Source organism: Mustela erminea, chromosome 5 (genome assembly GCF_009829155.1).
Source record: "Mustela erminea isolate mMusErm1 chromosome 5, mMusErm1.Pri, whole genome shotgun sequence".
NCBI lineage: Eukaryota > Metazoa > Chordata > Mammalia > Carnivora > Mustelidae > Mustela > Mustela erminea.
In genome coordinates, this window is record NC_045618.1 from 42,016,367 (window position 1) to 42,031,932 (window position 15,566).

The window sequence follows — 15,566 nt, forward strand, 5'->3', positions numbered from 1 at the left end:
TATATAGTTTTGCCCCTTCATAATGCTTTCAGGTAGTCTTATTTTATCCTTTCAAATACAGTAGAATTCAGACAGAAAGATGGAAAGAACCCTTCTTAGATGTGGGCAAGAGGTGAATAAGGATCGTGAACCAACAGCTCTCCCTCACATCCACTTAAAATTCACACACCTCCCTACACATGTACACATTTTATCAGGGAATGTAACCGACAGCAGCATCCTTGGAACAGAGCCTATGATATGTAATTGCCCAAAGGTTTAAAGCTGGATGCTGGGAAGCAAAGACTGTTATACTAGTAATTCTTAGAGGACTAAAAACGGTAAGAATTTTTTTACCCCTTTAAAGCATTAGACACATGGTCTCAGGCTCAAATTATCGGAGCAGCTTGTTTTCATTCTAAGAATGAACGTATAAGCATTAATACCTACATTAACACCTGTAAGTGTCTTTATATTGATTAATACAAAGGCTTTGTTCCAAACACTAAGTACCTGGTAAAGTAGCCAATCAGAGCTTACTGGTCAGGACACTGAACAGATTAAGTAAAGTAACTGTGGCCATTACTAGTGTAAAGGAGGATATGCAAGGAAATTCATGCTTATGAAATAATGTGAGTCATGTTCACTGTGCTCATGTTTTCTCATTTCTGTCAAAGAATATTCTACTCTTAATAGTAGTCTCTTCATTTCCAGCTGCAGAAGGAGAAATACATGATTTAAGAAATTTATTCAAAGTGATATAGCTAGTTCATACTTCTGAAATTATACTAAGTTGCCACTATTCATATACTTGAAAATATTTCATAAATGTTTCAGAATTCCTGATTTTCACAAAGTGGCAAATTTAGTGGGCTTGAAACAATGATGGTCGTAAGAACAATTCAAATCCAGTAAAATGTCTGTCAACAGTAAACTCGATTCTTATAATTACCTGTGAATGGTGTAAAACTCTTTTAAAGCAGTATTTCTTCAATTTCAATGTGTGTATGAATAACCTGGTAATAACTTTGTTAAAATGCAGAATCTGAGGTGAAGAACAAGGATTTGCTCTTTTTAAAACTGAAGTACAATTAACATACGGTTTTATATTAGTTTCAAGAGTACAATACAATAATTCAGTAATTCTATACAGTAGGTTTTGCATATTTGATAAGCTATTGTTCCAGGGGCCAAACTTTGAGTACAAGGCCTCTATGGTATCTTCTCAATTTAAAAAACTAAACTGAGATTAAGATAATTTTACTGATAAAAGCTTTTTATTATATAATAATTCTTAAGCAACTGGTACTCTGCATTTAACAACTGTAAGCTAGAGATAAAGAAATGGAGGTCAAGAGGGTTAAGTAATTTGCTCAGGGACAGAGCCAGTTTACAGCAGAGTTGAGTAATTGATAAAGAAGATACCCTTTTTGGATCAAGAGTAGATTTACCTTGATAATACTGAGTTGTATCTATGAAACTAAATCCTGAAACTGGTTTTAATTTCTGTATGTATTCTGCTGCCACCTCCAGGAAGCCAAGGGAAAGAAAAAAGTCAATATATCATGGTAATATTCTAAAATTAAAATGAAACTTTGAATTCAATCAAAGTTTCAAACTATAAAAATTAAATTTACTCTTCCTTTCTCCCTTGAATGGTTAACTCCTAATCTCCCCAACTAAAAACATTTTTTGTTTCTGCCTTCCAATTTTTCACATAAACCTTTCAAATTTTTCCATACATCCCTAAGTATGGTATTTCATAGCTAGTATCAGAGGTTGAAGAGACTTCTAAATATTTTTTTTAAGATTTTATTTATTTATTTATTTGACAGATGGAGATCACAAGTAGGCAGAGAAGCAGGCAGAGAGAGAGGAGGAGTAGGCTCCCCGTTGAGCAGAGAGCCCTATGCAGGGCTCCATCCCAGGACCCTGGGATCATGACCTGAGCTGAAGGCAGAGGCTTTAACCCACTGAGCCACCCAGGTGCCCCAAGACTTCTAAGTATTTTAAAGTTTATCTACACAAGTTGGTTTTAAAGTAGTAAATATTAAGGGAATGCTTTATTATGCAGAACTTAAATAGTGCTACTTTAAAATTTCTCAAACTAGTGCTTAAATTATCTTAAAGTTCCCTTCCTTAGTAATTCCCTGTTCTCTCTTCACTACTCAGCTCTTTCATTTACTTAATACCCGTTTATTTTGTTTCTAGGATATAAAACATTTGGGAGAAACAGATAAATAGGGCATGATTCCAAGGGAAATGCATTCTACTAAGGGATTTAAACCATGTGTACTAAACTATTACATATAATAAAAGGTACAATATGATAACCACTCACTGGAAATTTTATCACTTTACTCTGTGTTTGACATAATAAGAAACACAAGACTCCTATTTAGATATTCTCTGGGGTTTGACTGTTTTGATAGATTTTGATGAAAAGCAAATTATCTCCAATAAGGGTTTATCTCAACACTTACAAACTGCACTTCAGTGAACTGAATGACAATGTCTTTAACAGGCTGTTTCAAGAATTAATTCAGTATCCAATATTTCCCTAAGCTATTCTTTCTTAAGAGACACTGGCCATCAATAGTTTCTAACTGCTGTGAACTGGCAGATCAATATAAAGTGGTATGGCTTCTACGAGTAGAAAGTCAAAGAAATGAGGTTAGCCCCCAAATAAATGAGAGAGATAGTAAGTAAAAATTAAAGAAATAAAACACTGAAAAGACAACACATAGCACTGACACTATATATACTTAAAATGTTCATGCAATAAGCCATCAAACTGATCATAATTAAATATAAATGAGATGGGAAAAATTAGCAAATAAAGTAAAATCTTTTAATTCAGAGACTATTAGCACTTATTTAGGAGCAGAGTAATACAAAATCTTTGGTATTTTGCTATTTCTGGACTTTCTCTTACAGAGAACACTACCCCACACATTATAATTCAAAAACATATGGTTTCTAAAATTTAAAGCCAGAACCACTGATAAAACCCAAATTATGAGAATTAAGAATTTAAAATTGTATTCACAATCTTCCTTCTATTTAACAAAGGATAACAGCATCATCAAGCGAAATATCCTCCAGGTCCACTGGATTCTGGTGGACAAAGATCCTACATCTTTATGGGCTGGCTTTAGAGTTTTTTCATGATAGACCCCCTACTGGCAGCTAAGGGAGGTTGGACCGCCAGCCCGCCCTGCCTTCTTTCCTTCCTTCCTTTCTTTTCCAAGTTATTCCTTAACATGACAAAGCAGCAATCAGCACTGACCCACAAGGTCAATGCTGGAACATCACTATTTTTGATCATCTGATTCCTAGCCCCAAACATACTAACATTTTAAAGTAGTCACTGAGGATTCTTATCAGGTTATAGGTTAGGAAGCAAGAGATAGAGACACCAAAATTTAAAAAAATAATAATAATATAAAAATATAAATAAACATACACACAATGACAAATGTACACAACGGAAAAATTCTCTTAAGTAAAAATGAAAGGAAAGACATCACTATAATCAGTTATTACAGAGAGCCTCCTCTTTATTGACCCGAATTCAGTGGTCACACACACAAAAAGCAAACTAATCTGAATGAGAACTTTAAACATCAAATATGGAAAACGGTTTAAAGAACCAATTACTCTAACTGGAGCAAGAACTTTTTAACTGAAAAACTTTTTTTTATATCAATCCCCTCCCCAAAACAACAGGGGGAAAAGGAAAGGAAAACATTTAGTCTTGAACAATTCTGGGAAGACTTCAAATGCATGTGAAAGCACACCTTTGAAAACGTGAGACCTCTAAAACTAGTCAAGAAGATCCTTAAAGAGAAAAAGGGGCTAATATGTCACACTGGAATTCCAAATTTATAGAAAGCAGGTCCAGGTCAAATCTATGATGGTGCCATTCTTCATTACGTTTATAACTTCCATATAAGAATGTTACCACCATTCAAGAACTTTATATTTAACACTTTCCACTTCCCCTTATTAAAAGTGTTTTCAGTATTTTACAAAACAAAACAAAAAACCCCACAAAAAAAAACAAACAAAAAGCTCCAACTCAACCTGAAAAATTCTGATAGTGATCAAGAGTTTAAAATTAAACTTCATAATAATGGCATGTTAAGTATCTGTGATTATCTACTTATACTACCACATCCACATCCTAAATTCCCAATTAACAACTTACTCTTCTGATTTTCTTCCGTTTTTTTGAACGTGGTCTGGTCTCTATCCTCTGGACACTGCATCGCACAAGTAACAACAGGTCTTGCAGACTAAATAACTTGTAAACAAAATTTCCTTCCTGGGGAGCTACATATTCTGATGTATCTTCAACATAGTCCTGTAGTTCATATGGCAATCCTTTAAAAATAATTATATTTCTCATTTTTATTTTAAAATACATTAGCTCTTTATCCATCATAACTCAAGATAAAACAATTCAATTATTTATTTTTACATTTCTATCAACTTTAACTATTTTCTCTGAGTTGAACATTTACACTATTATCATTTCTGTCTACTTTTACTGGAACTGCAGCCAAGCGCTGAGGTCAAAGCTTTAAATACCACCTTCCATAACTCTAGACAAAGTTTAAATTCATGAGACAACAAATGAAGAAGAAAAAGTTTTAAAAAAAGTGATGTTTTTTCTAATCTAGGTAGAGCTGGGCTAAACTTTATATTTCTTTCAGAAAGTAAAAAAGCATAAAACTACAGTCCCACACCATGAATTAGTAAATTTTGGACTCATAAATGTTTATGATTATTTTTGGTCACTTCCCCTTCATCGTTCAGTGAGCCATATTATCTGTAGTTACAGTAGCTACTGTACATGTTGGATAAACATAGGTTACAAAAATCCATATAACTTTGTATACATATTTAAAGAGAAGATTTTGGAAGCTGATCAGTACCTTGAAAAATAAAATATCAATGACCATGTAAATATTATAAGACAGGTCATAGCAAAAAGAAAGAAAGGGAATAAAGGAGAAAAATCTAAGGAAAAGGAAGAGGTAGAACAGCTAATATAAGGTCTTTGTAAATATTTACTTACGTCCTTTTGGCTTCTGAAACGCAGAAGGCCATACAGATTTTGGCCAACTAGAGGCATCTGAAGGAGCAGAGGATTGCTCAGAAGCAGGAGGTTGTTTAGAATTTTCCAAATTCATTAAGGGCAATTCAGGTATTTTTCTGGAAATTGGCTTTAGGAGTTCATCTTGCATTTTTAAAATTTCTCCAACTGGATCAAATTTTTTATATACTCGTTTGATAGGTTTTTTTAAAACACATGACTCTTCAGGACTACAAGTAGGATTAGTCTGGTTTCCAACAGAAGCCTGTGCTGAAGAAGAATTGGGGCTAGCTGGTTTAGAACTTAAATTAGAATTCCTATCAGTTGTCTTTCCATTACTATTATTTTGACACTCTGTATCAATGATTAAACAGTCTTCATCTGTATCACTATTGCAAAGAATTACATCTTCACTTCTTACTGCTTCTGAGGTAACAAGCTTTTCCTTTGAACTGTCTGAGTTCTCCAGAACATTTAATTTTTCAGGGCTATATACTGTATCAGTAGCCAAATCATTTTTATGAGAGATTTCAATTTCTGTAGAACCTTCTAACTGCAAGGAATCAGATATTTTCAAGTCATTATCCTGCACCAAAAACTTGTCAGTATTTGATGCCTTTTCACCACATGGTACAAATCCCTGATCATCTTTATTTTTGCATTCCTCAGGGCCACCATCCATACCAGTCACCAGCTGTTTCTCCTTTTGCAGCTGTTCCATCAGAATCTGAGATAAACTTCTAGAATGAGCAGAAATGTCTGGTGTGGTTGGTACCACAGATTCTGTTGCTGTGCTGGGAACTGTGAGAGTATCTGTTGTGTTGGGTACTGTGGAAGTGCTTGCTGGACTTGGTGACTTTGATGGTTTGGTGGTGTTTACTCCAAAAGTTTCAAGTTCTGTGACATCACCATCAAAATCCAGGTCCAAATTTTCAAGGGTCTCAATTTTTCGGCACTCATTAACTTCATAAGACATCTTAAGAAAATATATTGGTAAACTCTTAGCAGGTATTCCAGAACACCCCTCATCTATCACTTAATGCCCCTACCCTCATAAAGACAGTTCATACTCTTTAAAAGCAGAAAGAAATGTCTAATGGCTTTGAAAGGTTTTTGCTTAAGATAATGATAAACTACTAGAAACTAATTTATTCAATCTTACCTTCCCATTGAATTCTTTTTTTCTTAGAATTCAAGTATAATGGATCACTATTTTTTTCTTGTTTTCAAATTATTTTTTAAAATTTAAATTCAATTAGCATACAGTATATTTTTAGTTTCAAGGCAGAGTTCAGTGACTCATCAGTTGTATATAACACACAGCACTCATTACATCACATTCCCTCCTTACTGCTTGTCACCCAGTTACACCATCCCCCCACCCTTCCCACTGAAATGCTGATGAAAAACAAGACAAATATGCCAAGTTGTAACAGCATAGGAAATAGGGAATACTTGTGAACCTGTATATCCCAAAAGGAATTTCCACTCATCAGAAAATAGAACCACAAAGAACAAGTGTGGGGTCATACAGGAAGGCAGTAGATTTTCAATGATAACCACTCCATTACACTCTTGCAGAGATACCTGTACTTAGCTGACCAGGAAGAAAGCCTCTTTGCCACTGTGAGGAAGCTGCTTTTTAATGCAGCTCAGGAAGGGTCACCAGCCTCTGATGTATTCCTAACATCATCAGTGATTTTCTACACCTACTCAAAAAAATAACTCCTAGTAATATGGACAGGAAATGATTTTATTATGTTCTGGGACATGAAGCCACTGAGGCTGTAGTTTTTCATGTACTGTTTTGGTAAAGGAAGAACTACAGACAGCTTTAATTTGTTCAAGAATAAACTGTCCTCTCCCCAAGCAGCAATAGATCTCTCCTCAATCTAGCAAAGGACTTTAGATAAATACTATAAAAATCTGGTTACAAGCTATGCACACCCACTAGTCATACAGTTGAGGATCTGAGGGAGGAAATGTCTAACAGCAATCATATAGTGAGTAAGAAAGAAAAACCCATTAAATTATTCAACCTCTCTGAACTTCAATTTCTTCATTTCTAAATAGTGATGATAGGGTCATCTTCTTGGATTTGTTCTAAGGATTAAATGAGAACTTGTATATAGGAAGTTTCTTGGCATAGTCCCTGGCACATAGTAAAAAACTTCTCAGTAAATGTAACTCTTATAAAATAGACCACGAAATTTAGTTTAAAAAATAAAAAAAAAAGGAAAGAAAAGAAAACCATATGCTGTTTACATGAGGCATTCTTACACAGGTTAAAACAATGGGACATAATGTTAAGAAATGGAAGTAAAAGAGAGCAATATAAAGTGATAGACAAAGCAGAATTCAATGCAAAAAGCATCAAAGAAATCCTGCATTGAAAAAAGATGAAATCCATGAATAGTGAATTGTGACATGCCAAATAACTTCAAAACAGGTAGTCAAAATTGAAGAATAAAAGGAAAATCTGACAGAAACACAACTGCACTTAGTCAACAGTACACTGTCTCTGAGTAAAATAGGGATATAGGAAGTACATATACTATTAAATGAAACCAATATATATGAATGACTGAAAACACATATATAGACTGCAAAGATATACCTTTTCCCTCCCAAGAATCCAAGGGGCATTTCCAAAGATGGACTATAAATTAACATATAAAGAAAACATCAATATAGCACAAAGCAGAATCTGCTAAGATCTTACTCTCTGTTTAGAAGAAAATAAAATTAGAGATCATTAAGAATAAATACAAACAATAAAGCCAAGCACCTGGACCCTAAAATACCCTCCAAATTGTTGGATAAAAGAAGAAAATACAAATAATTGCAGAATAGTTAAAGCGCAACAGAAAATAGAACACTGAAGATCAGAAATATCATTCACAGTCTTTTCAAGAAATAAGAAAATAACATTAATATAATTATATAATAAAATGAATAATTTAATAATTACAAAACCAAAAATTAATGACTTGAAAACAATGGTCTCATCTCTAACAGAACTTAAATAAAACTTTAAATATCATTTATCTGTAAATACTTCAGTATGCAGTTGTAAAAGGATTCTTCTCTAAAACATATTAGTTATATCAATAAAAATAATTTCTTAATGTCATAAAATACCTAATCAGTGTTAAAATTTCCAAGTCTGATATATGTATTTTTTACAATTGTTTACTGGAACCAGGATCTAATCAAGATCCCCACACTGTATTTGGTTGACAAAGCTCTCAATTTTCTTTAATTTGTCAAATGCCTCTCCCCCATATTCTGCCAACTCCCATATTACCAGATATTTATAGGAAAAAATAAGTTAGTTATCCTGCAAAAATGTCCAATTCTGGATTTTAGCTTCTGTATCCCTCTGTCATTTAACACATTCTTCTATTCCCTAAATTTCCTATTAAAACAATCTAGTAGCTTTATTAGATTCAGGTACAGTTTTTTTGTTGTTGTTTTTTATCCTGAATATAGTGGTACTATGTACTTCCTACTTCAACCAGGAGGCTGATGATGTCTGGTTGTCTTTCTTCTTGTGATATTACAATTGATTTGTTGGTTCATCAAATGTCCACAACTTAATCTGTCCATTATGAAAATCCTCACTGATGATTTTAAAGAGCCACCACTGATGATTACTGCTTAGATTCACTATTTCATTAGGAGCTGCAAAATGGTGACCGTCATATTCTAACATTACCCTAAAATACAGTTTGTACTAGAAAGGCAAGACAAATATCTGGTATCTTTTCTTTTTATAAACAGTTTTTAGAATGACTATATGCACTAGCACCCTCCAAAGGTGACTAGTAATTTTTTTAAAGTATCTTTATGAGTTCAGGGGTTTTAACGTATTTCACATGTTTTAATTCACCACAGTCATTCCATGTCACGTCAAACTGCCACATCTCTAGTCAAAAGGAAACCCTCCAGCTGGCTCTGGCATCTTTTTGAGACTATTCCATTATTATGATAAGGCTTTTACTCAACTTCTTCGAAGATTTTATTTATTTATCTAACAGAGAGAGAGAAAGCACGAGCAAGCAGGGAGGGGCAGAGGAAGAAGAAGCAGACTTCTGCTGAGCAGGGAGCTCCGTCTGGGACTCAATCCCAGGACAGGCAGAAGGAGAAGCTGGCTCCCTGCTGAGCAAGGAGCCTCACTCCAGACTCAATCCTAGGACTCTGGGGTCACAACCTGAGCTGAAGACAATTAACTGACTTAGCCATTTAGGCATCATGGTAAGATTTTAAGTAACTTCTACACTCAAAGCAGGGTTTTCACCTACAACCCCAAGATCAAGAGTCATGTTCTACCATTAAAGCCAGCAAGGCAGCCCTCCCTAGCGTACTTCTGAGCTACATTTCTAGAATTGAGATTTCTACGGCAAAGGATGAACTCATTTCATGTTTTGTTGGTACATCTTTCTTCACTTGACTATGGAAATGTTAAAGCAGTTATCTTTTTTTCTCTAGTACTTTTTTTTTTTTTAAAGATTTTATTTATTTATTTGACAGAGAGAAATCACAAGTAGATGGAGAGGCAGGCAGAGAGAGAGCAAGGGAAGCAGGCTTCCCGCCGAGCGGAGAGCCCGATGCGGGACTCGATCCCAGGACCCTGAGATCATGACCTGAGCCGAAGGCAGCGGCCCAACCCACCGAGCCACCCAGGCGCCCCTCTCTAGTACTTTTATAAGGGTTTCCATCAACAGTCCTCTTCTGTTTATTATTATTTTTAAAAATATTTTACTTATTTGACACAGAGAGAGAAAGAAAGATCACATGTAGGCAGAGAGGCGGGTAGACAGAAAGGGGGAAGCAGGCTGCCTGCTGAGCAGAGAGCCTGATACAGGGCTTGATCCCAGGACCCTGGGATCCTGACCTGAGCTAAAGGCAGAGGCTTAACCCATTGAGCCACCCAGGCACCCTTCCTCTTCTGTTTCTTGACTTGAAATTTGATGGGTTCTCCTGCTCCTATGGGAGGACAACCCTGCTTAAGGGCATGCCAAGATAGCTTTCTGAACTTCATGGCTCTAAGCTCATGCTCCAAGTTACCACAAGGTATGTATTTTTGTATGTATGTATGTATTTTTGTAGGTACATATGCATGCATATAAATTTGTGTGTGTGTATGTGTATAAAATCTTAAGTACATTCTGAAATCTGCTTTCTCTAGTCCCCTCTCCCTCAGTTATATGAAAACTTCTCTTTTCCTTTCCTTTAATGTCCTTGTTTTGCTCAATATGAACTCTTAGTCTGAGTGAAGGTTTTTGTTTTGGAAGGAGCTTTGGTTGGTTAGTTTCTAGGGTTTTATGGCTCAAGTCATCTCAGAACTCTCTTAATTTCCTGAGGGTCCCTGGACTCATCTACAAATTACAGCCTACCCATATTATTTTCACTTGTTTTTCTTTATTCCTTCTTGCATCTGTACCATTCTCCTCCTGTCTGGGATTATTTTCCTTGTGCCTGAAGAACATCCCTGCATTGGGCTCTGTGCTCAGCTTGGAGTCAGCCTGAGACTCTCTCTCTCCCTCCCTCTCTGCTTTTCCCTGCCTCTTTCTCTCTCTAATATAAATGAATAAGTAAATCTTGAAAAAAAAAAAAAAAAAAAAAGCCACCAGAAAAACAAAAGGCACATTACCATTATAAGTCTTCTGGTAGCAAAGCCAGTTTTTATCTGAAAATATCTTTAATTTTTTATTTAAGGATATTTCCCCTGATTAAGAATTTTAGTGTATGGGTCATTTTGGCACAATATATTGTACCAGTGTCTTCTGGCTTCCATTGTTGTTATTGACAAATTACCTGCTAGTCTCTTAGTCTTATAATGGTAATGTGCCTTTTGTTTTTCTGGTGGTTTTTTTTTTTTTTTTTTTTTAAAGATTTACTTATTCATTTATATTAGAGAGAGAAAGAGGCAGGGAGAAGCAGAGGGGGTTGGGGGGGAGAGAGTCTCAGGCTGACTCCAAGCTGAGCACAGAGCCCAATGCAGGGCTCAATCTCATAACCCTAAGATCACTACCTGAGCTGAAATCAAGAGTTGGACACTTAACTAACTGTGCCACCCAGGTACCTGGTTTCTGGTGGCTTTTAAGAGTTTCTTCTTTGGGGCGCCTGGGTGGCTCAGTGGATTAAGCCTCTGCCTTCAGCTCAGGTCATGATCTCAGGGTCTTGGGATCGGGCCCCGAGTCTAGGCTCTCTGCTCAGCAGGGAGCCTGCTTCCTCCTCTCTCTCTGCCTGCCTCTCTGCCTACTTGTGATCTCTCTCCTTCTCTGTCAAATAAAATAAAATCTTAAAAAAAAAAAAAGGGTTTCTTCTTTGTTTCCAACTATTGCTTTGGTCTGATTATCTCTTTTATACTATTCTTCTAGGTAAAACTACACATATGTTAGATGTTCACTATATGCTCTATATCTCTGGCCCTATTCTCCCTATTTTCTATATTTTTGTCTGTGTTTCATTATGGATAGTCTTTTCAGACCCATCTTCCAGTTTATCAATTCTCTTTTCAGCTTTATTTAAGGCATGAATAACCCCATTTACAAAATTCTTAAGTTGCTATATTTTTCAGTTGATAATTTTTTCTTTAGTTCTTTTTCAAATCTATGATCTCTTTTAAATTTTCTGGTTCCTCATTGAAATTTTTAAGCATGGTTTTAATTTCCTTGAACACTGTATAATTAAACAGAGCTGGCTAACAGTTTGTGACTGGTAATTGCAGGATCTGTTTCTGTGAGTCAATTTCTTTGGTCATTGTTTCTGATGGTTCTTACTCACAATATCCAGTTCAGTTATCCTTATGCTTTCTGGATATTTTATTTAAAGAGTTAACTGTAGAAATAATTTATGGCTCAAAATGACATTATGTTCCTCTAAGAATCATTTTCATTTTTTCTTATTAGATGTCTAGAGACACTAGCAATCCAAAAGCATCTCAATCCAAGTTCAAGACCTGAAAACATTTACAATCTCTGAGAAAGTGGATTTATTTCTAGTTCACCCTTACTCCCAGGGTGCAGCTCTGTAGGGTTCAAGCCCCTGGTAGAAAATCAAACTTTGACTTTTGTCCCCCTAGTCTTGTGATGTTGTCAAAAGCATAGTTCATTTTTTGCTGCCCTTTCAGAAATGGCAAATCCATTCAGGACAAAAATGACTCTAAGACTAACTCTCTGGATTCTGATCTTCTCTAGTATCTCAGCCCTGTAATTCCTCAATATCTTGTTAGCTCTTCGATGATTCTAAGAAAGAAATTTTAAATTTTGTCCAGCTTTTTAAGTTGTAATTAGTAATGGTCAAGGTCCAAATTACTTGGTTTACCATTACAGAAAGAAGTTACTCTGTCACTTTTAAACCTTTTAACCTACTTCATGTTTCTTCATAGTGCTTGCTACTTCTTTACATTCACCTCACACCAAGTATAAGATAGATTTAAAAATGTAAAAAAAGAAAACTCAAACTTTGGAAGTGCTTTATGATATTACATCATAAATAAATTAATGGCTAACAGCAGAGAAAAACAAATATGGAACACAAAAGGCCAATATTCTTAAAATAGTATTAGCTCCTAGGTATAAATAAAATAAACTAAAAAGTTTTTCTATTTTATTTTCTGATTTTGTTTGCTCTTTCACTTTACTCAAGTCTTTGTTCAAATTTTCTCTCCTTGGAAAAACCTTCTTGGTCATCAATTTAAAACAGTCTCATTCCCATCTCTTTACCCTTAGCCTACTCTATTTTCCTGAATAGCATTTATCACTAACTGCTTATTCCCTGAAATTTTATTATCTGCATTCTCTATCACTAATGTAAACTGTGAGAGAAAAAGAGACTTTATTCACTAATGTATCCTCAGTGCATAGGTCAGTATCTGCTCAATAAGTATTTGTAAAATGAGTAAAATGAATAAATGAAGTTTTGTCTAAACATGAAATAATAAAAACAGTATTTATGGAGTGCCAGGCATTATCCTAAATGCTTTACTTGTATTAACTCATTTAATCCCAGATAATCCTGAGTTAGGTACTGTCATGAAACCCATTTTACAGATGAGCAAACCAGAGACAGGGAAATTATGAAGCTTGCCTAAGGTCACGCAGCTACTGAGTATATGGAAAAAGATTAACAGTCTGGCCAAATACTTTTCTGCACCAATCAAACTCATCTATTCCTTTTCATACTTAAAAACTCTTGAATATGAATGAGGCCAGTTAAATAAAACCACTATCATGATTGCCACCACCACTAAGTTTTTACATATATACTAAAGACTGTACTCAGCATTTTACATATAATATCAACCTTACTCCTTACAACAGTCTTTCGAAGTACATATCATCATCTTTCTTTTACAAAAGGAGATAACTGAGGTTGAGGGAAGTTAAATTAGTTGCTTAAAGTCTAGCTTGACCTGGGGTTCAATTTTAAGTATCAATCTAAAACCTTTATTTTTAACTACTAGATTTAAAGACTTGTAATAAAACTTTATGCTTCAAAAAGATAAAGAAGAACATTCCCTTAAAAAAAAAAAAAAAGAAAAGAAAAAGCAAGCATTACATACTTCCATTTCAGACATATAATCTTCTGGTTTGTCCATAAATACTGCAGAGACTGGAACAGATGTGTTTTTGGACATCATGAATTTTAATGGAACTTCATGGAAGATTTGATTTCTCTCTCTCATTGTCATTTTCTTTTGGGGAAGTGGTGAATTAATATAAATTACTTTAACTGGTTTTGAACCTTAAAACAAAAACAGAAGAAAGAGGTTAGTTTCTAGAAGTTCTATTTCAAAACAAACCAGATGCAGGACAGAAAGATCACCAAATAAAGAAATAGAGCCTAAGAAAGTGTAGCACATCTCATGTATATTCCACCCTTGAACTTGTGATCTTTAATGTCCCCTACAGTTATAAGGGTGAGAAAATTTGACCGGGAAGAAAAAAATGTTCTCTAATACATTTTTTAAAAGATTTTCTGCTTTTCATTTCCTATACTTTTACCTGTCATTATTACTCCGTTCTTACAGGACTATGTTTTCAAAAAGTGATGAAATTCAACCACAGAGAATATATTACATTAAACTCTAATCTGTAATTTCATTTTATTAGATATAGTTCTATACTAACTATAATTGTTATATATAATAATACGAATTCTAGAAGATATTAACTTTACTGGCCAAGGAAAAACAATCCTATACTTACAAGGATAGACCTGTTGTAATTCTGAATTCCAATACCAGACAATAAGTCTTGGAAACTCACCATTTGAGGTTGTCTAATAAAGTATTGCATTCTTTTCATTTCAATGAAAGACAGAGCTTCATTATTTCATGTATTTTTGGGTACCCAAAACCGTAACTATTTCTCTCTTACCTCCCCCAATATGAATACAAGTTTTATATATCTAATTACTTATATATGAGGATGAACCCTATAGTAGTATTACATATTTAAAGTTCTACTAAATGTAAATATATGACCACCTATATTTAGACAGCTGAAATACAACTGTTCCAACTCCTCTTTTGAGATTATTACTTGATACGGTAAATCACAAACCTGCAACGGGTATTACTTGAATACACACAGGAATTTCCCACTGTTCCTTGTAGTTTGGTCCATGATTATTTAATAATGTAAATAATGATTGACTGGTTAGAGCTATCTGAGGGTGATATCTTGAAACAAGCTTCTCTGCATTTGGATCTTTACTAATATCCTGAAAAACAACACATAACTTGTTACTTCATTATATTTATTGAAAATTTCTTTGATGATGTACTGAAAAGAAGGAAGACATTTAAGAAGGTGACTTTTTTTTTTTTTAAAGATTTTATTTATTTGAAAGAGAGAGAGAACAAGAAAGCATGAGCTGGGGGAGTAGGGAGGTAGAATAGGGAGCACGACATGGGGCTCGATACCAGGACCCTGAGATCAAGACCCCAGCTGAAAGCAGATGCTTAACTGGCAGAGCCACCCAGACACCCCAAGAAGGGGACTTTAGAACAGTAAGATTATATGTACTTTAAGAGGTACAGAAGATTACTCGGGAAAATCCAAAAGACTTTCCTACTTACATAATGCATAGCTGCAGCTGTTTTTTCTGGTGTCTCAGTGGTAGATATGTTATCTTTTGAGAGCTGCAACTTCACAGGCATTGAGGGAAATACAGTTTTCACATATTTTACACTGCCCTAAGAAAAAAGGGAATCTCTTATTGCAAATATCACATGTATTTTTTTCCCTAAGAAAAGTATCTTTTCATCATATGAAACTCTTAAAATTCTCCATTCTAAAAACTTCTTAAAAGCCATGACTTCAATGATTTTGCTTGATAGCCTACATGTGTTTTTGGTTTTTGTTTTTTAAAAGGTTCAAGACAAGGATGCCATGCCATTTTCCTTACCACTTTACATTCTAACCTTTCATTTTATAAGGTACAAATATAACAGAAACTCTAAAATATCCTC

The 15,566-nt window shown here is 34.7% G+C and overlaps 1 protein-coding gene across 4 annotated transcripts in view; it reads right to left on the reverse strand.

Moving 5' to 3' along the window:
* The window catches only part of ICE2 (interactor of little elongation complex ELL subunit 2), a 63,759-nt gene that overhangs the window by 25,172 nt on the left and 23,021 nt on the right, over positions 1-15,566 (reverse strand). For 3 of the 4 annotated variants that reach the window (XM_032342731.1, XM_032342732.1, XM_032342734.1), the window contains 6 exons: positions 15,174-15,290; positions 14,656-14,815; positions 13,653-13,834; positions 7,698-7,739; positions 5,063-6,056; positions 4,190-4,365 (listed from right to left, as the gene is read on the reverse strand). In XM_032342731.1, the coding sequence (XP_032198622.1) occupies positions 4,190-4,365; positions 5,063-6,056; positions 7,698-7,739; positions 13,653-13,834; positions 14,656-14,815; positions 15,174-15,290 (1,671 nt within the window). The remainder of the gene's footprint in view (positions 1-4,189; positions 4,366-5,062; positions 6,057-7,697; positions 7,740-13,652; positions 13,835-14,655; positions 14,816-15,173; positions 15,291-15,566) is intronic. The other variant, XM_032342733.1, reaches the window with a different exon arrangement.